The sequence below is a fragment of the Cervus elaphus genome, chromosome 6, assembly GCF_910594005.1.
Source record: "Cervus elaphus chromosome 6, mCerEla1.1, whole genome shotgun sequence".
Lineage (NCBI taxonomy): Eukaryota > Metazoa > Chordata > Mammalia > Artiodactyla > Cervidae > Cervus > Cervus elaphus.
The window spans coordinates 32,639,449-32,666,039 of NC_057820.1; the positions used below are offsets into that span (position 1 = coordinate 32,639,449).

General features: G+C 35.6%; 1 protein-coding gene across 1 annotated transcript in view; it reads left to right on the forward strand.

Moving 5' to 3' along the window:
- The window catches only part of LOC122696643 (transmembrane protease serine 11C-like), a 52,925-nt gene that overhangs the window by 23,448 nt on the left and 2,886 nt on the right, over window positions 1-26,591 (forward strand). The window contains exons 4-9 of the mRNA XM_043906895.1: window positions 1,703-1,770; window positions 3,160-3,323; window positions 15,594-15,632; window positions 19,218-19,389; window positions 20,643-20,902; window positions 21,945-22,087. Coding sequence (XP_043762830.1) covers window positions 1,703-1,770; window positions 3,160-3,323; window positions 15,594-15,632; window positions 19,218-19,389; window positions 20,643-20,902; window positions 21,945-22,087 — 846 coding nt within the window. The remainder of the gene's footprint in view (window positions 1-1,702; window positions 1,771-3,159; window positions 3,324-15,593; window positions 15,633-19,217; window positions 19,390-20,642; window positions 20,903-21,944; window positions 22,088-26,591) is intronic.

The window sequence follows — 26,591 nt, forward strand, 5'->3', positions numbered from 1 at the left end:
CCAAGGGCCCAAGAGGAAGTCTTCCAGCTTCCCACTTTCTACCCAGTACTCTCCCAGCATCAGGAGCAAAAAAGCTTCAGCCCCCTTCCCAGTTGCTTCTTGACCTCTGTTGGTCCATGGAAACACACTCTCACGGTCCAGTGTCAAAATTATCCCTGGATATTCACAAACCTCTGTCAGCCAAGATCTTCCCAGGGCCTGTTATGATTCTGTCCTTGCACAGGACTCTCAGATGATTCTCTAGGTTCTTCCCTGACTCATGGAAAACAAAGTTTCTCATCCCCTTCCTGTTTGTAGGACTTCTATAAAACCCAATCCCACCTGCCCTCCCCCCATCTTCCCCGGAGTTGCAGATTGGAATAGAGAATTGAAGAAAAGTACAGGATAGTTTAGTTACCGTGTTGTCAGGATTCCTCCATTCATTATATTTAGGAATAACATCCAAATTTATTACCAAATCCAAACTTATCCCAATAGGCTCTCTGTAATGGCATTGCTATTTTCCAGGGCAACCTCAGCTTACACACTCTCCCTCAAATACTAATCTCATTTTTATCTGGGATTATATCACCTGCTGTTCACTCCATCTAGAATATTCTTCTCCCCTTGCTTATCAACTTTGCATCTTTCAGGTCTCAGTCCAATCTCTTAAAAACGATCTTATTTTATCATTCAAATAGTAGCCCCTGAATCACTCCATTGTGTTATTTTGCATTTTCAATATCACCTAACACTATCTCAAGTCATCATATTTATATATTTATTTCTTTGTAAGCTTATTATCTCTCTCCTTCATTGAATCTCCTAAAAAGTATGGATCTATCTAATTAATTTGTACTTTTATTTCAATAGATATTATTGAATAAATGAATACTTCCAATTGCTTTGGAGCCAGAGAAAAAAGACATATTAAATCTCTGCAATTCCAATAATAAGTGATTGTTTTTGAAGGACTATCTTTGCCAAAATAAAAGCTATGGACAGTGCAAATTTTGTACTCTGTGAAGACCCTGTTGTAAATAATTATCCATTAGGTTAAATCCAGAACAGATGAGAAAATGACTCTTACATAAAATTTCTCTGAGAGATTTGAACCCACCAGTAACACATAACTGAAAGATCAGGGAAAATGGTTTGCAGTCCAGATGTGAAGAAAGAGCTTCCAAAGTACAAAAATAAATTAGAAACATTTCCTCCTTCTGGGAACACTTCTGTTTGGTGGCACTGATGTTCACAAGAAGTCTGAACATGGAAGATAAACTCTATCTGGAGAACCTTTGAATTTACTTCTCCAAAATAAGAGAATAATATTCTTTCCTTTCATACTGTTAGGAAGGAAGCAAGTATTTTTGCCTCATTGTCACACAATTTATTGATTTAAGAATATTCGTGAATTAGTTGAATCAGTATAAAGGTAATTCTTTTAAAAAATACATGTTTAACACACATTACATCTCTCTTTTAAATGAGATCCTGAGAAATTTGAACACTATGTATTTTTTATGATATTAAGTAATTGTTTAATTCCTAGGATGTGGGTAGTAGTAAAATTAAACTGATTTGGTCATTTATTTATTGATATTTGGTGAAGCTGACTAGTGGGTACATCAGGTTCATTTTTCTTTCTATACTTTCACATATATTTGAAGTTCTCCACAATGAAAATTTAAAAATAAGTTACTATTCATTTTACTTTTAACAGATAAATGAAACATTTCATGGATCCAGACTGAGAAGACAGTATGTCAAATGCCAAGTTGTCCAAGTAAGGTATGTAAAACAGCCTGAAATGCACAAAAAATAAAGTTTTTCTTTGCCTTCCTATCTTATATTTAACAGACTATCTTTGCATAGTATATAATCAAAAGGTTAAATCTAGGTCTTCAAAACCACTAGCAGTTTCAAATGTAAAAAATATTTTCAAAGTCTGCTGGAAAATTATTAAACCGGAACCAAGAGTTCCAGCTTATGGAGAGTATCAGGTTAAATGGATTTGTTTTTCATTTGAAGGTACAAAGCCAAAGAGCAAATTTTAAATGAGGTGATGATTTCAATACAAGGAAGAACAGATAAGATAAGAGAACCAGGAACAGAATGTCTGACACAGGAGTAGCTAATATCTCAAAAATATACATCATCTGACCTGATATGACCTGGCTTCTCTCTGACTTCATCTCGTACCCTCATCCTCATATAACACTTGATATCCACGCAGATCTGCTGTTATTCCTCCAATAAACATGCCAAAATTATTCCCATCACAGGGCTGTCAAAGCACAAATTACACCGGACAAAACTGAACAGACAGGGAAGACAATGTTCAAGTTTTTTGCAACAGAGAAGAGAAGCCAGAACTGTTTTAACTTCCCTGAAACAAAGCACCATAGGGTTTTTAAAGGCTGGGGTGAGAAAGAGACCTCAGGCCATCTGTGTTTGTGATTGGCTTTGCCCAAAGAAAAGTAAGCTTTTCACATATTCACAGGAAGAGAACTTGACCCAGTCTTGCAATTGTGCCTCCACCAATAAAGAAAAAAAAACAAAACTATAAATGATTCTCTCATCTTTACTTGTTACATTTCATTTCATTATTTGCTATTGGCTCTTCCTACAAGGTCCATAGTGCATTTATGAAACATAGATACATTTATGTTAGTAAATAATTGCCCCATAACATTCTGAGATTTTTCAAAACACCTTCATATACATTATCTTATGTGGTGTTTACAATAACCCAGTAAATGAAATTATCATCACCATTAGAGAGATGGAGAAGGAAACAGCAACCCACTCCAGTATTCTTGCCTGGAAAATTCCATGGACAGCGGAGCCAGGCAGGCTACAGTCCATGGGGTCACAGAGTCCGACATAACTGAACGACCGAGCATGTACACGTTATAGAGATGAGCAGTATGGAGTACAGTACTCCTTGCTATAATCAATGAACTGGCAAATGATAGATCTAGAATATAAAGTCAGTTCCCATGAGTCTAAATCACTCTTTCTTTACTGCTCACCATGCCAAAAAAGCACCATTTTCACTCCCTTTAAAGGAACCGGAAAACTGCCAGGAACTCTGCTAACCAAAGAATAGAATAACTCCACTAAAAACGAGAGACTCCATAATAAAGTATAATTTCTTTGTCTTTTTCTGTTTTGCAGCCGAGCCAAAGGAAAAGTGATAATACACACCGTGCTTAAGTTTAAATCTTATTATACAAATACTTCTGCAAAATTTCGAGATAAGATCGAAACCATTTTACATCAGAAGCTAAAGGGCAAAACTGGGTCTTTATGTATAGATTATTCTTCATTCAGATTTTCAGGTAAGTCTTTCTGTTGTACCAGCCAGAATAATTTTCATCTTTTAATTTGAGTGTGGTTCTTTGTTGTGCAATTGAAAACAATACTGCTCTCTTTAATTATCATTTAATAGATAATGGTTATTACTTTTAAACACTGTTAAAGTAATTAAGGTTTATGTTAACCAGTTTTTAATATAATATCATCCCTGTGTTCTTGAAATCAAACTTTACTTAACAGTAGATTAAAAAAAAAAAACTATCATAGTCCCAAATTATCATGGTCCCAAATATGGGTCCCAAGTTTTCTTTGCATGGAGCCAAATATCAGGGTGCCAAATAGTACTGTTTCTTTACTATGTGAGCTCATGTTTTTAGCAGATGAGTTTCCAAATATATATTCTTGGTGGTGAATTTTCTATAAGCTAGAGACCTGCTTAATTTCTTTGTGGTTTTGTTTTTGAGATCATCAAAGGTTGGATAAGCTACGTGAGAAGGAAGGCTCTATGACAGAGCATCTAATAGTACCCAAGGAGAGTCACATTGGGTCCCAAGTTTTCTTCGCAAAACAAGGCAATCTTAAACTCGAATTCCTATGGCTTCTTCTGTGGGTCATGATTTCTCCATAAGTTCTTTTGGATGTCTCAAGAATCTAGACTCCCAAATTCCAGAAATTTAGTTTAAATCTCCTTAACAGCAAATTTATTCCTTGATAGGCCTTTAATGGACTTCATTTCTTTCACTCCTATATATAATCTAATTCTTATTCTTGGTCATGTGACAATATTGTGGAAGACAGCTTCTAAAAGACAGGGACACACATTCTCCATTCCCAGGATGATCAGTGTTTCTCTGGTCTTGATGAAAGTACAGCCAATGCCTGGCACATCTAAGCTAGGCTTTCAGTTCTCCGCTACAACTAATATGATCAAGGGAAAAAAAGTATCCCTAGCCTACAGGAAGGACTAAATGTTTGTGGAAAAAAATCTACTCCAAGTGTTCATTTGTCTGGAATAGCAAAAGGATCAAAAAGCAAAACCTGAATATGCTTCTCCTGAATAAAAAGCTGTCATGTTGTTGAAATGTGACTCTCCTCAGGTTATATTAGATGCTCTGTTGTAGAGCCTTCCTTCTCATATAGCTTATCCAACCTCTGATGACCTCAAAAAAAAAAATCACAGAGAAATAAAGCAGTTCTCCAATTTATAGAGAATTCACCACCAAGGATATATTTTTGGAAAGTCATCTGCTAAAAACATGAGCTCACGTAGTAAAGAAACAGCATTCATTATATTCCTGGTATTCCTCCAGACTTTAAAAACATTACATAGGATCCCAGGAAAATGAACTTGCTGAAGGTATTTTCTAGGTTTATGGCTTTTCTCTGTAGTTTTATTTATTACAGTGCATCCTACAAGTTTCTGAAGAATAGTGAATGGTAAGGGCAATACACTTAAGTACATATGGTGCTTTGGTACTGTCTTAGCCTCCCCCTGTCGCCTAGAAACTCCCTCTCTCTCCTCCATCACCTCTCATCAGAAGCTAGATGTCTCATGAAACTGACTGGGTGTTCACAGGTGCAGGATCAAACTCAGAAGCTAACTGGGCTAGGCCTCCAAAATCACAATGAAGTGACTTAACACAAAGCTCACATTCAAGACAGTTCTTACTTAGAGAGATTATGAATGTTCACTGGTCACCACATAAATTGGTCTCAGGTTTAGGGATTTATGAAAGCTTATTTAGGTACCAAGGTTGCTGTCATAGCATCTTATTGAATAACCTGACCTTATTGCTGCCTGCTTAGTTGGGTTGCTTAGCACCCACTAAGTATGTCAAGGTTGTGGATTTCATTTTCATACAAGCTGCTAACATAGAGGAAAAAGACATCACTGACCAGTTCTCTAAGCTACAATGAATTGCTGAATACAGTTTCCAGTGTTCCTATATTATTATGCTTAGAAGAGTACATGTAGAATAACAATATGCATAAACTCTGAATCATCTGGATTATATTTTAGGTGCATAAAAGTTTCATCAAAACAAAAGCCACCTAGGATTTTTGAGCTTAATCCCCTTCCAGAACCCCAATTGAGAAAGGATGATGGCAAGTTTGGCACATATACACTCTAGCAAACATTGTTATCCCCAGATTTAAGATGTAAAGAATGCCTTAATTGCTAAGAACTATGAGCATAACATGTAATTTAATTTCCCACTCACTCATGAATTCCAAGAAAATGACACTTGCAACTACTGTCCTAGGTACTAACAGTATTTATGTGTATTCTTCAGTGAGAGATCAACATTTTCTCCATCAATTATAAACTTACTAGATCAGAGGATTTTTCAAATTGACCAGTGCGCATAAAACCTAGAAAACAACATATAGTTTTCTGAAAAATCTCTCATGTGGGTTCAATGGTAAAAGACTTTAAGCATTCCCAAACCCCTAAATTTATATTCACTTATGCTTTATGCTTAAACAATATTACATTCTTTTAAAAATAGAGATGATAACCTCAATAGTTATAATTAGTTAACACAATTTTTCTTTTATAATGTCCTTTATAAATTATAAGGTCATGGTTGCATGATCTTGTTATTTCATAGCTTAAGAATCAAAACAGAGCATACATATGATATTTCAGTTCAGTTCAGTTCAGTCGGTCAGTCGCATCCGACTGTTTGTGACCCCATGAATCACAGCCAAGCCTCCCTGTCCATCACCAACTCCCGGAGTTTACTCAAACTCATGCCCATCGAGTCGGTGATGCCATCCAGCCATCTCATCCTCTGTCGTCCACTTCTCCTCCTGCTCCCAATCCCTCCCAGCATCAGGGTCTTTTCCAATGAGTCAACTCTTCACATGAGGTGGCCAAAGTATTGGAGTTTCAGCTTCAGCATCAGTCCTTCCAATGAACACCCAGGACTGATCTCTTTTAGGATGGACTGGTTGGATCTCCTTGCAGTCCAAGGGACTCTCAAGAGTCTTCTCCAACACCACAGTTCAAAAGCATCAATTCTTCGGTGCTCAGCTTTCTTCACAGTCCAACTCTCACATCCATACATGACCACTGGAAAAACCATAGCCTTGACCAGACAGACCTTTGTTGGCAAAGCGATGTCTCTGCTTTTTAATTTACTATCTAGGTTGGTCATAACTTTCCTTCCAAGGAGCAAGCGTCTTTGAATTTCATGGCTGCAATCACCATCTGCAGTGATTTTGGAGCCCAAAAGAATAAAGTCTGACACTGTTTCCACCGTTTCCCCATCTATTTCCCATGAGGTGATGGGACCAGATGCCATGATCTTAGTTTTCTGAATGTTGAGCTTTAAGCCAACATTTTTCACTCTCCTCTTTCACTTTCATCAAGAGGCTTTTTAGTTCCTCTTCACTCTGCTGTAAGGGTGGTGTCATCTGCATATCTGAGGTTATTGATATTTCTCCCGGCAATCTTGATTCCAGCTTGTGCTTCTTCCAGCCCAGTGTTTCTCATGATGTACTCTGCATATAAGTTAAATAAGCAGGGTGACAATATACAGCCTTGACATACTCCTTTTCCTATTTGGAACCAGTCTGTTGTTCCATGTCTAGTTCAAACTGCTGCTTCCCGACCTGCATATCGATTTCTCAAGAGACTGGTCAGGTGGTCTGGTATTCCCATCTCTTTCAGAATTTTCCACAGTTTACTGAGATCCACACAGTCAAAGGCTTTGGCATAGTCAAGAAAGCAGAAATAGATATTTTTCTGGAACTCTTTTGCTTTTTTGATGATCCTTGGTAGTTGGCAATTTGACTTATATTCATGTAGTTAAAATTTTAATGCAAAGAAAGAATAAACAAGTAAAGCATTGCAAGTGATATATCACCCAGCAAGTCGACCTCACAATATGATGCACTTGACTATCACTGCCGTAAACTGTTAAGCCAAGAGCTAAGAAGAAAACATAATGCTAGGTGTACCAACTATACAACTGCAAGGATGACCATATTGTGTTTCTCTCCTGGAAACTCTGGAAGGAAAAATCAAAGTCATTTTTTGTAAAAACAAAAAAATAGCCTCATAAGCTGAAGTGAGGTTTTTAATAAAATGCCTTATAAAGTTGAAAGCTCATGACTTTTCGACGGGCATACTTAAGGGCATACTTAATGGGCATACTTAAGGATATGACTGTAACTTGTTTTAAAAAGTAATTACTATTTCCTGCAGAAAAATGCCTTGTACATACTGCTATACTTAACCATCTACTGATTAAGCATGAAAAATATTTTAAGTGCTTATGCTAAATCATAATTGGTTAAAGTAAAAACTCAAATTATGTAGAACTAATATAAATTCATACACAAGGATGATCATCCTGACCCACTATTAAAGGTTTTACAAGAAGAATGAAACTCTGGTCTTGCACTCATTTGTGAGTAACTGGCTAATGCTGAGATATAAATCATGTTAGTAGAACACACCTTTTTCATGTGGCTTGATCCTGAGATGCTGCATAGGTTCATTTGTAACACGTTTTAAGAAACTTTATCCAATAATTCTTAAATTCTAGAGGACATGTTTTCAAAGTATGTTGCCCCCCACAGTGTCCTTTCTCAACCAAGAACCCATCTTCAGCTCCACAAACATGTTTTATCTGCAAAGTATCTCTTAAAATAATCTCAGTAGTATAAGACCTTGACCACAGACAGTTCTTTAAAATATGTCTTTCTAAATAGGCAAATTTCCGGGAGAATTTATATTTCATCTTTTTAACAAAACATAAAAATTCTCTTTAAAATTATATTTTTACAAAAATCTTTCTCAAACCTACCACCTCTTCTTTGACATTACTATGGACATCCACTAATTTAGAGTGGATATTATAGTGCCCTCAGAGCTTTTAGGGAATGAAGAGATATTAATGCCTTCACCAAATGAACCCCAATATTGCAGTTTTGAGCTCTCACATTTGTTCATTTTCATACTTCAATGTCAAGTCGAATTCTTGCTGTCACTTTTATTTTCTCTGTTCTTTCTCCTACCTTCTTCAAATTCATTTCAAATATCTTAAAATATTTTATAGTAATTTCTACATCAAAATTGGAGAAGGAAATGACAACCCACTCCAGTATTTTTGCCTAGAAAGTTTCATGGACAGACCAACCTGGCAAGCTATGGTCCATGGAGTCACAAAGAGTCAGGCACCATTGAGCACACAGTCCTTGTACCCATGGCTTTTAACATCTGCAAACCAGACACTACCGTCCTGACTAAAGCCTGGCATTATTCATCTGAGGTTATATGATGGTAAATTTTGTGCCAACTTGACTGTGCCATTCCACGTGCCCAGATATCTGTTTAAACATTATTCCTGGCTTCTGTGAGGATGTTTTCAGAAGACATCAGCATTTGAATTGGTTAACTGAGCATTTGAATTGGTGGACTGACTCATTGCCCTCCCCAATATAGATGAGCATAATCCAATCCATTGAGGGCCTAAACAGAGCAAATGGATAGAGTAAGAGTGAATTCTCTCTCTCTGTATGGCTGATTGAAATGGAGCACTACACTTTTCCATATTTCTCTCACTAAATACAGTTTAGACACCTAAGTATTACAAATAAAACAGATATAAGAAGAGCCCAGATTGGCTAGTGACCTCAGGGCTCAACAACATGGTGAGACTCCCGGGTCTGTTTTATATATCCTGAAATTGGAACTGAAGAGGCCAGCAGTCCCCAAACTTCCAAGGGTACAGGAGAAATCATCTTTACATATTAAAAGACTCAATTAGATAGCAACTGTCTCCAAATTGATACACAAGATCATATTTTTTAGGAAAAAATATGGGAGGAAATCTTTGGCATCTAGGGCTAGATAGAGTTCTTTAGACTTGACACCAAAAGCATGTTTCATAAGAAGAAAAAACAATGAATTGGACTTCATCAATGTTCAAATTTTTCTCTGTGTAATGTAACCTATTAAGAGGAGGAAAAGACAAACTACACACTTGGAAAAAATATTTGCACCTACACATCAAATGACTAGAGTCTAGAATATAAAAAGAACTATCAAGACTCAGTAAGAAAACAAACAATCCATTTAGAAAATGGAGAAAAGACATGAAGATACATTTGACCAAAAGGAATATACAAATGGCAAATAAAGACATGAACAGATGCTCAATATCATTAGCAATTAAGGAAATACAACTTAAAATTGCAATGAGATATTGCTACACACTTATGAGATGGCTAAATTTTTTAAAATAATGACAAAACCAAATTCTAGCAAGAATGAGGAGAAACTGAATCACTCATACAATGCCTGTGGGAATGTAAAATGGTACATTCACTCCGGAAAACTCTTTGGTACTTTCTCAAAAAAAAGCAAGCATGCAACTACCATATAACCCAGCAGTGGCACTCCTTGTCATTATCTCAGACAAATAGTGAGTTGTGTTCAAACAAAAATTTATGCATGAATATTTATAGGAGCTTTATTCCTAATAGCCAAAAACTGAAACAACCTAGGTATCCTTCAACAAGTAATGGTCAAATAAACTCAGGTACATCATGACATGAAATACTTCTCAACAAAAAAAAAAGAAATTGAATACTTAAAGAAGCCAGTCCAAAAAGTTACATCCTGTATGTTTCTATTTTTATGAATATATGACATCCTTGAAGTGACAAAATTACAGAAAGGGAAATAAATTAGTGTTTGCCAGGGACTAAGAAAGGAGTAGAGTGGGAAAAAACAGGTGTGGCTATAAAAGAGCAATGTGACGAATTCTTGTGGTGATGGAAATGTTCTGTAATTTAGCACCATCAATGTCAATATCCTGGCTATGATATTGTAGTATAGTTTTGAAGATGTTAACCTTTACAACATCTTTGCAAGATATTACCTTTGGTAGAAATTGGGTACCAGAGTACATAAGTGTAGTTTATTGCATCTGCCTCTGAATGAACTATTATAACAAAATGATCATTTTTTTAATTGCACTGATGAGTTTGGCTCCTCTCTCTCATGTTCCTAGATCTCTGAGTTGCTGCATAACAAATATTATTTAAATGAGTCATATTATGAGTTTTGATTCATAAACAGACATAAAAAGTCTTTTTATGAATAAAAAGACATTCATAAAAAGTCTTGATAAAAAAAGACATTTTTTTTAATGTCTTTGAAAAATTTGGACATCTTTTCAAACTAACATAATGGATTACTCCTACTAAAACATAATAATATTTTATCTTCTGTTCCAGAAGCCTGAAACCTTTTGACATTCATAAACACTTTATGTAAGATTGTGAAGGTACTAAAATTATGTGCAAAGCCAGTTTGATTTTTTCTTTTTTATTACTGATAAGTTGCATATGAGTCTTTAATTCCTGCATTAAATAGCTGAAAATACCATATACCAAATGCCAGTTTTAATGTTTTCTTCCCCTCAAATTGATTTCTGTTTCTGATAAAATATGCATTGAAGAGCCTTTATTAAAGCTCATAATGTGAGATAAAATCAATCAGGGACAATATAAGGCATTAAAAATATTAAAAGCCCTTTTTTTAAAAAAAAGGAAAATCTTTCTCAAGTTTGTCAATTCAGGCCACAAAGAAACTTAAAAATTTCAGAAATTTCTCCAAAACCAATTTTTCTATTCTTGTAAAATAGAGTATCTTTATACTCTCTGCATTTTTTGTCTCCTATGTAGAATTTCCAAAGAAACACACGAGTCCTACATGTTCTGAGTAAGAAAAAAATAGTTGTGGTTTGTCTAGAATGACAGCTCACTTGTTCAACTTCAAAAACCATGTAATTGTCATGGATTTACTCACAAGTAATGCATGAAATAAGTCTGTAAATTCTGTCATAGTTGTAATTGAATCTATTAATCACTGCCTGAACATTATTTCTCTGTATTTTTAAAATATATACAGTTCCCAGAAGAATTTTTACTTTAGGAAAGATATATTTAAAACAAGAAACTTGAAATAAGTTTCAGAGAAAGAATTTAGTTTGTTCAGAATGAACAAGTGAATATTACCAGGTGATGGTTATTTTGAATAAAAAACTACTATATCCAAATTGGCAAGGCAATATGAAGCTAAGGAATTATTTGAGAAGAGGGAGATAAGAAGGAAAGCTTCATGGAGAAGCTACATCTTAAGATGAGTCTCAAAGAAATAAATGGGCATGAAATGAAAGAAATCCACAAAGTCATTCTCTGTGGGATGCAATATGAGAGCTATAGCATCAAAATGCAAACTCCACCAAGTGTGTAGGTATGTGGGAGAGCCAGACTAGAAACTCTCCAAACTGAAAATGCTCATCTTAAATATTAACTTCCTGTCCAACTTTATCCACTGAGTCCTACATCAACATAATTGTCTAAAGATACTTCTCAGTACATGTACTGTCCTCTCCTCATTATGGCAATCTTTTTTACTGCTTCCAAAACAAAACCAACAAAGTCATTGGAGAAGCATTTGTAATATCCAAATAAAAATAGATGCTTCTTATCTTTCATATTTCCTTCAATGAATAGTTCTACCTTTCAAGCTACCACCTGTGTATACATCTGGTTATTTAATTGATTTATAAATAATCATTTAAATATAAATAAAATAGTTTTAAATTTTATCTTCAGAGTCAGAATGGCAAACATATCAAAGACCTGTACTGTGAATAACTAATCTACACCACTTTGATAGTATTACAAATGATATATAATATCAAACCACAGAGATAATTTTCAGTCTATTAGCAACATAAAGAAAAGGATTTATTGAGGCTAAATATGCAGCCAAGTGACTATTCAAAACCTGCAGTGAGTGAATGGGGGACTCAGATTTTGTTCAACCACAATCCAGGTCCATGCTCTGTTCCTTTGCCTTTCAATGTAGATCAGTCATATTAATGTTCCAGGGTAGCTTTTTTGGTGAATATATTGTGAATAAACTTACATGGTAGGAGATGATCATTTCTGTGTCAAAAAACAATTTTATTTGTAGCATTATCTTGCTCAGTAAGATCCTGTATATTTACAGGTTTTCAGAGATTTACTACATCAATATTTTAAAATAGCTCATAAAACACACTTTGTAAGATAATTCAGCTGCTCTCCTCTATATTTTTACTGCTGTAACCCTAGGAAAACTATCTGAAAAGTAGGGTTAGTCAATTAATTTAACACTGGATTCATGTAAAGTAATAACTTTACCTGCATTCCTGCTTAGTTGCTCAACCATGTATGACTCTTTGCAACCCCATGATCGGCAGCCCACAGGCTCCTCTGTCCATGGAGATTCTCCAGGCAAGAATGGTGGGTTGCCATGCCCTCCTCCAGGGGATCTTCCCAACCCAGGGATCAAACCCAGGTCTCCCGCATTGTAGGTGGATTCTTTACCATCTGGGCCACCAGGAAAGCCCCATAAATTCACCTAAGTGGAGTTAAAGCCCATGGTATATGTAAAATTTATATTATAAATGTATCCACTGCTACTATAAAATTCTTCCTTCTTGGAACTATATAGCTCAGTTTTCATTATTATTATGTTTCAGGCTTCTTTCTTAAGAAATAAAATATTCACTGGATAGCAGACTTTTAGAGTCCTCATTCTTACCAGTGCATCCAAAATTGCATTTCTTACTTCCTAACCTCAAAAGGACACCAAATAAGAAATAATAGTCATGGATTTGTAACGTTTCATGGATTTGCAACACTACAGATCCAAAAGTCCATTTAGAGAGCACTTATGAAAGTGAAAAGGTAAAATTGTTAGTTGTTCAGTCATGTACAACTCTTTGTGATCCATGGACTGTAACCCACCGGGCTCCTCTGTCCATGGAATTCTCCAGGCAAGAATACTGGAGTGGGTAGCCATTCCCTTCTCTAGGAGATCCTAATATAATCTTCAGTAGTAAGTGAATTATGCCTATTTTGCTCCAGTAAAATTAATTCTTTGACTCCTCCCCAAAAGAATGTTTGTTGTCAACTGTTACGATTTCCCCCATCATCCCTCTATGCTAGGTGCATCCAATTTTCTATGCATACATCTAACATAGTACTTATCACATGATATCATCTATTTAATTATACATCTCTTCCACAGCACTCCAAGTTCATTGAGGACAGGGTCTATGTCTCTTCTTAGATTCCCGGCCCACTGGAGAAGACCAATGCTAAAATTAGCTGAGCTGCTTTTTAAAACTGCTTTGTCATATTATTCTTTGCTGGAATCTCCCCCTTAGCAAGGGCAATGCCATTGTTTTTCATCACTTCCTTTATGTGGTGCATTGTAAACAGATTATCTTAGGTTACAGCACTGACTCCCTGATTCAGAGGTAAATCCATAGGAGTCCCAGCACTCAAGTGTTGAGCCAGGGGCTCATGGGGTTAGGATAGAAACACAAACAGCCATAGCAGTGACTCAGACAAAAACAATGATGGCTCCAGTCATTTCCCAATTCATCATCCTGTCTTCCACCTACCCAAGATATACTTGTTATTTTAAGCTCTAAAATAATACAGCTATTAAAAGTAAGTTCTAATTTAAAGACATTTCTTCTTTTTAGAAAGTCATGCATCAATAAAGAAAATCTCAAAGAAAGTCTGTCAATAAATTAGGATTTCTAAACAATTAATTCTTAAGATGCAGGAATAAACATTTTTCCAATTGAATTATGGGAGTTTAATTATTTCCCCAAATATTAATGCAGTTTGATATATTTTACCAATCACATAAAGCTCAAAATCAAACTGCACAAGTATGATGTTGAATAAAAATTCGTTTCTGGAAAGCAGTCATAAAGGATTAGATGGAGCTATGCCACCTGTTTAAGCAGGTGTGGCTCATACTTATTCATAGTCCATCTAACTGCTGAATTGCTCCCGCCTTTTTGTTCAGGCTGGTTGACTTTCTGGTAAAGAATTCTTTTGTCTCCCTGATTCATTGTGCAACCTAATATAAGAGTGTAATTGTCATTGGCATATATAACTAGATACTCCCTCTGGATTTATAGAAATCAAGAGCATAATAAAAAATGAACCTGCATTGGCATTATACTATTTAACTCATAGAATACCTGGTGATTTCTTTTTCAAGAGCAACTCTTAAGAAGAAATGCCTCATAGGTTTACAGTTCTCTGCATCTGAAACTTGGGACATAATTATAATTCATTTACTCACCCTCTCCTCACACAGTTTGCACATGAATTAAACAGGTTTGCAATTCTGCAGGAATTGGAGAGGCATAACAAAACTATCTGGAGTAAATCTTACTCTAGAGTATTCCCTAGATATCTAGGAATGAGTAGGAAATTGTTGTTAAAATATATTTTTATCCAAAATGAATGAGAAGTGGAAAGGCACACTTAACTGAATGTTCTGAATAATGGAAACTTACTATACAAAATGTATTGATCTCTAAATGAGCAAAATACAGCAAAATGCATGTAACACCAAAAAATTCACTAAATGTAACAACATATCACTCTTTCCTGGCTACAAGCATTATTTTTTCTGTTATTTAGTTATTTTAGTGTCATAACCTGCTTTCTCAAAAAGAGCCTGAGACAGAGACTTACATGCAGTAATTGATTTGAGAAAGAATAAAGGACAGGAAGAGTAAAATGGGGATAGGAAGCTGACCATTACTAGCAGCATCCCTGGCTTCATCTCACTGGATGTTATGAATTTTATTTCCCCTGTGACTAATGGGGGAAACATTTTTGCATCAGCTTTCATCCTATTCTGACTCTAACAGAGTTACTGCCCCTCTCTCCTATTGTCCATCTGGGAATGTCCAGTGGTTTCCTTCTAGCAGAAACTGAAAAGTCCTAGGCACTGATTTGGGAAAGTCATTTGTTACTCCTGAGATGAGCAGATCCAAATCTGCATGGAACTGGTAACCATACTGTGGCCAGGATAATTGGGCCAAGAGCATTCAAAGTGGCACCAAAAAAAAGTGTTAAATGCATTTAGTATTTGGTGATTTGTATTCAAGATATGGTGAAAGATCACCATTTTTCATATATTTTAGTATTTTTGAGGACCCAGACTTCTTTCTCAAATAACTTGTAATGGGGAACTTGAGAGTCTTTTTAGAAGCAGAATAATAAATACTAAGATTTTATTACTCTCTATGCTAACCTATGAAAATAGAAATTACATAGTCAAGACTGACTAAAATTATTATGCCTATAGAATGTGTTCTCTAAAGCAAAATAGTTAATATTAATATTTTTTAAATGTGTTCATAAATCTAACTGTGTCCATTTTCTTCTCCCTTGACATTTAGATATTGCAATGCCAATGGCAGAAAATCTTCTCCATACATGTAAGTTCATTAATAAAGAGTTATTTTCTAGTAAAAAATTTCTTAGATGGCAAAAAAAGAAAGAAGTTTCACTTGAGAGTTAATGTGGTATGCATAAAGGGGCAATGGGAAGCCTTCTTTTAAAAACTGTATGAAGGTGATTGTAGATGGTCTTACATTGACTGATACCACGGATTTAAAATGAGGAACACATCATCTCATGCCATACTGGCAGAGGGGATCTAAGCAGTGGTAATTAAAAACTCAGAATCTAAACGTAGCTACACATTAGTTTTGAGCCCCAGTTCTGCCACTTCCTAACTGGATGAATTTACACGGGTTACTTAACTTCTCAGACCTTCAGTTCCAAGGTATTGTGATGATAAGGGGAGGTACAAGTCAGTACTTAAAAAGAGTACACACTCCTAGTGAGTACTCAAAAGATGTCAGCTATTTGCATTTTCTATTCTGCCAATGAAAACTGCAGGCCTAAGAGCTCGCTGTGGAATTCTGATCCTGGAAGCCAAGTCCATTAGTGTGCTGAGAAGTCAGCTGCCTTACATACAAGCAGCTCCTTGCTGGCTAAGGCCTTTTGCTCCCACTCTTCTGCTAGGCGCTTTAAGAAACGTGATCCCCAAGGTTACTAGAACCTGGAGCACAGTGTCGGGGAGAAGCACTCCTCTTACCTGAGGTTGACTGTAGCAGCTGGATTAGAGGAATCGCCCTCCAGAGCGAGGTGACACCAACCCCAATGGCTATCCTTCAGTCACAGCGTGGTCATTCCTGAGCAACCTGGGTAATATTTAAACCCAAATCTGTATTAGATTGCTTTCCTCGGTGATATATTTTGATGAAACAACCATTTAGCAACTAATAAGACATTTAAAGCTCAATTATTCCTATTCAAAACTTCAGTACTGATATGAGCAAAATCCAAAATTAGGAATCTGTCAGGTTGGTAGAGAGAAGTACTCAACATAGGAATAAAAGCAATGATAAGAAAGAGATCAGCCAATCTGTGCATCCCCCCGACTAGAACATTGAACAACCATCTATGTCAATATCCAAATTTGATTTGGTTTGTCTGAGATTTTAACTCGACTTTAAGTAAAAGGGGAGAAGGGAGAAGCAAGAAAAATCAAACAGGGTTGAAAAGAGAATAGAGTGGCGTGTGACATAAAGTGACATATTAAAGTGCAGTAATAGGATAAACAACAGTGTCCTACTGTATAGCTCAGGGAACTATATTCAATATCATGTGATCAACCATAATGGAAAAAGGATATATATATATATATATATATATATATATACACACACACACATATATGTATGTATGTATAACTGTATGTATATATATATACATATATATATGTATATATGTATGTATGTATAACTGAATCACTGTGCTATATAGCAAAAATTAACACAGCATTGCAAATCAACTATACTTCAATAAAAAACAAAAGTAAGTGTAGTAAAAAGTGATGGAGTAGAAGTTAGAAGGGTAGAGAGGCTGTTAAAGCTTGGTAGATTATCTGATGTTTCTGAAACTATCACCCAGAGAGCCTTTATTGTATTCTTTAAATCCTTGAAATTTGCCATAAGACTTTTTTAGACAGAACAAAAGCTCTAAGGTGCCAGGTAAGATTTTGCAAAGATAATAACAAGATAATACTGCAAAGGTGGCATCCAAAAGCTTAACCGAAGCAATTATGAATAAGTAAAATCTTGGAATGAAAATTGGTACATGGATGTAAATTAGATTAAAATTCTGAGTAAGAGCAGAAACAGGGAAGTAGAGTCACCCAGGGGAGGTTCTACTAGCCCAGAGAGCATCTTTGTTTTCACATTCCTCTGAAAGACGTTGAGTAAAAGCCAACTTCCTTTAGGAGTTGTTCAAACAGAAGGGAGGATCCGGAGGAACCCTTGTAATTTTAGGTTCTGCATTATTTGCTTTATCCTCAGCAGCGTCCATGGTAAGGGAGTGGAAAGAAAGAGGGAAAGAAAAAAGAGTCATACTCAGTGAGTCAATATGAGGATTCTCTCATTCAAAAATAACAACCACAAATGTCCTGATTCAACTCAATGATGCTTGTGAAGAGGATGCCTTAACAAACTGAAGTTTGTGTCTCATCAAAGAGAACAATCTAGAATCAGAAGCAATATGTAAGCTTAAAGATTTCAAGAGGCTAGTGAAGGCCTTTTAAAAGTCTACATGTCCCTCTTCTGTGTTTCTAATCCTTTCCACACTCCGGAAAGAGTATCTCAGGATACATCTTGTCACATATAATGCATAACATCTCTATGAAACAATTGACCATCTAACCTTTCCAATAAATTTAAATATTCCCACTCTTGATACAAATACCTTTATCTAATTCAGAGCTTTTCAATCTTAACTACTAATATTTTGGGCTAGAAAATCTTTTGTTTCAAGGACAGTTCCATGCATTACAGGATTTTTAGCAGCATTCCTGGCCTCTGCCCACTAGATCGCAATAGCCAAACACTGCCTCCTTCCAGTTATAGCAACCAAAAATGTTTCCAGATATTGCCAAATTACTGCTGGGGATGGGAGGAGCATGTAAAACTGACACCAGCTGACCCACTGCTTTAATCAATGACCACTGCATTGATTTTGGCAGGTTTTATTTACTCTCCAAATTCTTATGAACAAACCTTATACACAAAAGGGTTTTGTAGTCAAATATTTTTATCTTAAGATGTCTCATGAATTACACTATATAGACTTCATTTCTACAAACATTTGAGAACTTGTTTGAGCTTCTTTTATGTGATGAGTTCTCTCCATTAGGTTCTGGAGATATATATATATATATATATAATTTTTAAAGGTATGGTTCTTGCACTCTAGAAATATTTATTAATGAAGCTGAGAATCTCTAGCAAAAGGTACCATAAATTGTTAAGGGACAAGCTCAGTGCTTTAAGTGGAGTAAGACAAGAGGATCAGAGACAGGATCAGACGGGTAGGATAATAGTGAAGTTTATACTATTACTGAAGATTTGCTTTAAAGACTTTAGAGTCTAGCAGTTTCTCTGGACCTAAATTGACGCTAAAGCACAGTCTTGATACTGGAAAGTATATAACTTTGGGGAAAGGGTTAATTCTCTTCATGTATTATTCCTTTTATCCGAGTAAAACACATTTCTGTCTACTCTCTCATCAGTATCTCATTCACATTCATTCACATTTTCTTATGAATGCTTCCTAGCAATCATTGCTTTAAACAACTGTTCACAAATTTTAAAAGCACACATTTTTCCATGCAACTTTGTAATTTGTTTTACAATTATTCCAAATTTAATCATTTAATTCCACCTACCTCTTTCAGGAGGTCATAGCAAGGACATACACACACACAAAGGGGATGAGGATGGGGGAGAAAGATGTCCATCTGTTTTGAATGAATTTTCAGGAAATCTCATGACATCAGCAAATTAGGATTAACATCTCCAAGACTGTGTTTTTTCTCAATTAAAAGTTAATAGTGGCTTATTTGTAGAAAGGTAGATTGTTTAAGAAGGCATGCATAAGTGGTATCGATATCATTATGTGCTAATGACTCCATTTTGGGGCAGGTTGTGGACATCGCAAAATTACTCGCTCTGGCAACAAGATAGCCGGGGGCATGGATGCTGAGGAAGGAGAATGGCCCTGGCAAGCTAGTCTTCAACAGAAAAATGTCCACCGATGTGGGGCCACTCTGATTAGTAACAGCTGGCTTCTCACTGCTGCTCACTGTTTCGTAAAGTAAGCTCTGGACCACATAAAGTTCTCAAATTCACTCAAGTACCTAAAAGTCTGATAGGTATCTTTCAAGAATACAGCCATATAACTATGCTTCCAACTGTCCAGTATTGTGAGATATGAATTATGAGTTTTTTTTTAAAAAAAAAAAAGATATATTCAGACTTAGCAATGTTATCAACAGCGGCACATTTTGGACCAAATAATTCTTTGTTGTGGGGAGCTATCCTGTGCATTATAGAATGCTTTCGAGCATCCCTGTCCTCTAGACACCTAATGTCGGTAGCATCCCCTCAAGACTGACAACCAAAAACCTCTCCAGACATTAGCAAATGTCTCTTGGAAGACAAAATAGCTCTCAGTTGAGAGTCAGTAAGGTGAATCAATTTCATAAGGAGATTAATTCAAATTTCATAAATTAATTCAAATTTCATAAATTAATTCAATTTCATAAGGAAACTATAAAGCCCAAATTGAATACAGACCTTCTGTTTCTTTCTCATCTATTACATTAGGTCTAATTTACTTCAGTTCAGTTCAGTTCAGTCGCTCAGTTTATAAGTATTTTAGTCCCTTCTGCAAACTTCCATACATATCTCTGTTTGAAATGATTATTTCTTTAAAGGATATATTATTATACCAAAAGTTTGCTTTTTTATACCTAAAAGTTTTTTACCCTTTTGTTTGAGGGTTCGTGTCACCAATTTCTGTTGACTTTACGTAACACTTACTGGTTTTATAAACAAACAAAAATTCCTCTCAGACTTGAGAGTTGTAAAGTGTCCCAGCAGCACTATTTTTCAGTGCTTAATGTATTGAATACAACCCTTGATTAACAAGTAATAGCAAAAATCAGAATTATCTTTCTATTTATAGTTTTTAATGATTATAAAGGAGAATTTTGACTATATCCTTAATTTCCATAAATTTACTCTGTCTCATATCCTTGCACACTATTTATTAAATCTTATTTATCTTGTATTGTTATATTTATCTTTCGAAATCCTCCTGAGTCTTTTCTGTACAAAAAAAAATAAAATGTAGTTTCTATGAGTTACCTTTTAAAATAGAGCTTATTATTCAAAATCTATTCATGCTATCATTATTTTAACTTTTTTTCTTACATACAACTTTGCTTTTGTATATTTATATGCCCTATGGAATTCAAAATTTATCTATTTATTTTTGCAAGTATAAGATTAGTTCCTACAACTCCAATATATAGGACTTCTAATAAATAAATCTGTTCTCTCTAGGGCCAGGGATCCCAAACAATGGAATGTTAGTTTCGGGCTCCTTTTAAGTGACCCACATATACAGCGAAGTGTCAAGGATATTATAATTCATGAAAACTACCACTACCCCTCACACAACAATGACATTGCTGTCGTGCGTCTGTCTTCACCAGTACTATATACAAGCAATATCCGAAGAGCATGTCTTCCAGAAACTTCTTATGCATTCCCACACAATTCTGATGTGGTGGTCACTGGATGGGGAACATTACAGTCTGATGGTGAGTTCCTAAACTTCTTTCATTATATGGTTTGGGTTTTAGGAGTTTTAAAAAAAATACTCAGAATCACAGCTAAACCTGAGAAGTACTCTCTCTAGGTCATTTTAAAGGAGATTAAAAAACCAACCTCAATGACATTCATATAGAAAATACAATTTCATAGCATTTTTTTATGTAACTTCACTTCCCTTAACAATGGCAGTTTTTACAGAAATGTAATATTTGAATGAATTGCTTATTCAAGTAATAAGCAATTCATTCACCTCCATTTCATTTATTCATTTACTCATTCAATAAATGTTTATTTTGATCACAACCTTTATTCCAAGTACTTTCCTGAGTCATTTAGATATATTAGTAACTAAAATAGGCAAATATTTCCTGCACTTACAAAGCTCACATTCTTGGCAAAAGAAGACAGACAATAATCATGAGATATAATAAATAATATTATACAGCATATTTTCTGTAGGTAAGTACCATAGAAAAAGTAAGCACCACAGAAGTTTGGACATTTTTGATGGGGTAAAATGAATGGCCTTCTGTGACAAAGCAATACTTGAGCAAAGACCATTCAAACGTGTGCATTTACATGAGCCTAATAATGTAAGCGTGTTGTGTTTGTGTTCAAAAATGCATTTAAAAGCAGAAAAAATAAACCCCAAATTCCAAGATAGGATTATAGTAACAAATAGCAGAAAATCTGAAAATGATCACAAAATATATATTTCTGGAGTATGAATTTTTCATTTTGTTTTCTAAAGTATATGTGTAATAAATATAAACTTCCAAAACAATTCAAAAGTAAAAAAAATTCCATCAACATGGATGGACACAGTATTTCTAAATATGGTCATTTTTAACAGTAGCTGGGTGTGTTCATAACATTATTTCCTTGTTGATAAGAAAGCACACAAATACAAGTTTAAATAAAACATATGTTTTACATTGATTTTGAAATTGTACACAGTGTTAGCTACTAATAACCTAGCCAGGAAGATTAATATTGACTTTAGAAAAAGTTATATAATTTTTCCCCTAGGAACAAGTCCTAATATACTCCAAAAGGGATTAGTGAAGATTATTGATAACAAGACCTGCAACAGGAGAGTGGTATATGACGGTGCGATCACACCTGGGATGTTGTGCGCTGGGTTTCTGGAAGGAAGTGTCGATGCCTGCCAGGTAAATCTGCTTATTCTATTTTCAAACAGATTTTTTTGTATGGTTTTTAATTTCCAATTAATCTGTTCAATGGTCTCAAAAGACTGATAATCTTTAAGGACTGAAGTATGTATTATAGCCAAAGTAGCTGATTAAAATTATACGTCTTATATATAATAATAGGTCTCATTAAAGTATTAAAAGGCTAAATAACCCTTACTGAAAGGGGATGAGAATCAAGTTCAAATAAGCAATGAAGAGATGCAACTGAATATTGGTAACTTTAGTTCAGCTGGTCCTCTTTCACTGGGAAATACAACTGGATCTGACAACAGGACTAAGGATTTAGAGATTTTTGATTTAGGCTGGCTCCAACACCTTAAATATTTGATTTATTTAACATTTATATAGATTCTTCATGAGCTAGCCACTGTTTTAAGCTCTTTAAAAATAATTTAGTTGGGTTATGACAATCTTGTGACAAAAGAGAAATCTGTTTCCTTTACTATTATAAACCCTGTTTCTCAAATGAAGAGACTGAGACAAAGAGATCAAGTAATGTCTAAACTAACACAGGTGTTAAATGACAAAACTGAGATTAAGTTCAGGAAATTAGATTCCACAGCCTCTAGTTTGAATGCTGCACCAAGCTTCCTTTCCATATGCTTAATATCCTTCAAATACTTCTGATGCTGTTTATAAGCAATAGTTCTAGAACCAACAAAAATACTACTGTAGTTATCTAGGCAGGCAGAATCACTGATAAATCCAAAAGGATCCTTATCCTATTCATTCAATTTACTCATTATTCTTGCACTCTAGGAGCTAGATGACATGCAAACAAGAACTTGTAATACATAATTATCATTTCTTATTACTTATTCCCATCTTCCCAACTGTCCCATTAAACTTACTCTTCAAAGTCATTACAAACTTAAATTCTGTTTCACTCAGGTTTCTCCCAGTCCATCACCCTCAACCCCATGACTCTCTTCTAAATTGGTGCAGCCTAGAATCCATGTTTTATTATTTCAACCACTCCATTGACAGCACCATCAATGATTTCATCATCTTTTGATTCCCCCACACCCATCTCAATCTCTGAACACAAAGCAATCTATTTGCCTTACTTGCTTTTATATATGATCCACTGTTCATGAGGTTCTCAAGGCAAGAATACTGAAGTGGTTTGCATTCTTGTAGTGTTTTGCTTACAAGAACTTTTAGAACTAATACCCCAAAAAGATGTCATTTTCATTATAGGAGACTGGAATGCAAAAGTAGGAAGTCAAGAGTAATGGGCAAATTTGGCCTTGGAGTACAGAATGAAGCAGGGCAAAGGCTAATAGTGTTCTGCTAAGAGAATGCACTGGTCATAGCAAACACCCTCTTCCAACAACACAAGAGAAGACTCCACACATGGACATTGCCAGATGGTCAATACCAAAATCAGATTGATTATATTCTTTGCAGCCAAAAATGGAGAAGCTCTATACAGTCAGCAAAGCAAGACCAGGAGCTAACTGTGGCTCAGATCACGAACACTTTATTGCCAAAATCAGACTTAAATTGAAGAAAGGAGGGAAAACCACTAGACCATTCAGGTATGACCTAAATTAAATCCCTTACAGTTATACAGTGGAAGTGACAAATAGATTCAAGGGATTAGATCTGATAGACAGATTGCCTGAAGAACTATGGATGAAGGTTCGTGACATTGTACAGGAAACAGTGATCAAGACCATCCCGCAAAAAAAGAAATGTATAAAGGCAAAATGGTTGTCTGAGGATGCCTTACAAATAGCTGTGAAAAGAAGATAAGCGAAAGGCAAAGGAGGAAAGGAAAGATATACCCATTTGAATGTAGAGTTCCAAAGAATAGCAAGGAGAGATAAGAAAGCCTTCCTCAGTGATCAGTGCAGTAAAATAGAGGAAAACATTAGACTGGGAAAGACTAGAGATCTCTTCAAGGAAATTAGATATACCAAGGGAACATTTCATGCAAAGATGGACACAAAAAAGGACAGAAATGGTATGGACTTAACAGAAGCAAAAGATATTAAGAAGAGGTGGCAAGAATACACAGAAAAACTGTACTAAAAAGATCTTCATGACCCAGATAATCATGATGGTGTGATCACTCACCTAGAGCCAGACATCCTGGAATGTGAAGTCAAGTGAATCTTAGGAGGCATCACTACAAACAAAGCTAGTGGAGGTGATGGAATTCCCGTTGAGCTATTTCAAACCCTAAAAGATGATGCTGTGAAAGTGCTTCACTCAATATGCCAGTAAATATGGAAAACTCAGCAGTGGCCACAGGACTGGAAAAGGCCAGTTTTCATTCCAATCCCAAAGAAAGGCAATGCCAAAGAATGTTCAAACAACCACACAATTGTACTCATCTCACATGCTAGTAACATAATGCACAAAATTCAGCAATATGTGAACTGTAAACTTCCAGGTGTTCAAGCTGGATTTAGAAAAGGCAGAGGAACCAGAGATCAAATTGCCAACATCCGCTGGATCAACAAAAATGCAAGAGAGTTCCAGAAAAATATCTACTTCTGCTTTATTTAGTATGCCAAAGTCTTTGACTGTGTGGATCACAACAAACTGTGGAAAATTCTGAAAGAAATGGGAATACCAGACCACCTGACATGCCTCTTGAGAAATCTGTATGCAGGTCAGGAAGCAACAGTTAGAACTGGACATGGAACAACAGACTGGTTCCAAATTGGGAAAGGAGTAGTCAAGGCTGTATATTGTGATCCTGCTTATTTAACTTATATGCAGAGTACATCGTGAGAAACACTGGGCTAGAGGAAGCACAAGCTGGAATCAATATTGCCGGGAGAAATATTAATAACCTCAGATATGCAGATGACACCACCCTTAAGGCAGAAAGTGAAGAAAAACTAAAGAGCCTCTTGATGAAAGTGAAAGAGGAAAGTGAAAAAGTTGGCTTAAAGCTTAACATTCAGAAAACTAAGATCATGGCATCCAGTCCCATCACTTCATGGCAAATAGATGGGGAAACAATGGAAACATTGTCAGACTTTATTTTTTTGGGCTCCAAAATCACTGCAGATGGTGACTGCAGCCATGAAATTAAAAGACGCTTTTTCCTTGGAAGAAAAGGTATGACCAACCTAGACAGCATATTAAAAAGCAGAGACGTTACTTTGCTAACAATTGTCCGTCTAGTCAAAGCTATGGTTTTTCCAGTAGTCATGTATGGATGTGGGAGTTGGACTATAAGGAAAGCTTAGCGCCACTGGAGAGATGGTGCATGTGATACAGAGGCAGGTTGAGGAGGGTAAAAGTTCCATTTGGGGTTTGCAAAATATGAGGTGCCTATGGAATATCCAGGTACATATGTCCAATATATCATTGTAAATAAAAATCTTGAGCTCAGGAAAGAGTTCTGGCTCCAGAGATATACCTAAAAGTCATTGTCTTCTGGACAATAGTTATATTCATGAGCATGGATTCAATAACTCAGTGTATAAAATAAGAAGCAGCTAAGTAACAGAACTCAGGTATACATGCTTTGAAAGGGCTAACAGTAAGAGATAAGAATGATCAGAAAAACTGAAAAGCACAAGAAATTGATCTCACCAGAGCCCAGGGATCAGAAAAAAAGGGGATGGTTAATAGTATGTTATGTGATGTTAACACATAACATCAGGTCAAGTTAACTGCTGGAAAGTGTCTATCAAATTCGACAATTGTTTACTGGTAAAGTTTGGAAAACTGCATTGGTAGAAAAACCATTTTGAATTTTTCTACCAATTGAATAAAAGATTGAGTAAGTTGTATAAGAGTATTAGTTTAATATAGTCTCATTTATTTTTTCGTTTGCTACTCTTGCCTGAGAAGACATCCAAAAAAGGTATTGCTAAAACCAATGTAAAAGTGGTTACTGCTTACATTTTCTTCTAGGAGTTTTATGATTTCGGGTCTTATATTTAAATCTTTAATCCATTTTGAGTGTATTTTTGTATGTGGTATAAGAAAATGGTTCAGTTTCATTCTTTTGCATGTAACTGTCCAGTTTTCCTGAAAGTGAAAGTGAAAGTCACTCAGTCGTGTCTGACTCTTTGCGAATTCTCCAGGCCAGAATAGTGGAGTGGGTAGCCTTTCCCTTCTCTAGGCGATCTTCCCAACTCAGGGATCAAACTAAAAATCCACATGGCAGGCAGATTCTTTACCAGTTGAGACACAAAGTAAGCCCAATCACCATTTATTAAAGAGGGTGCCTTTCCCCCATTGCCTACTATCCTTGCCACATGAAAAGATGCTCAACATCATTAATTATCAGAGATGTGCAAATCAAAGCTACAATGAGATATCACCTCACACCTGTTAAAATAGCAGTTATGAAAAAGAAGATACAAGTGTTGGTGATTGCCAAAAAAAAAGGGAATTCTTGTACACTGTTGATGGGAATGTGAATTGGTGCAACTGTTACCGATGACAGTTGGAAGTTCCTCAAGAAATTAAAAATATAACTACTTTATTA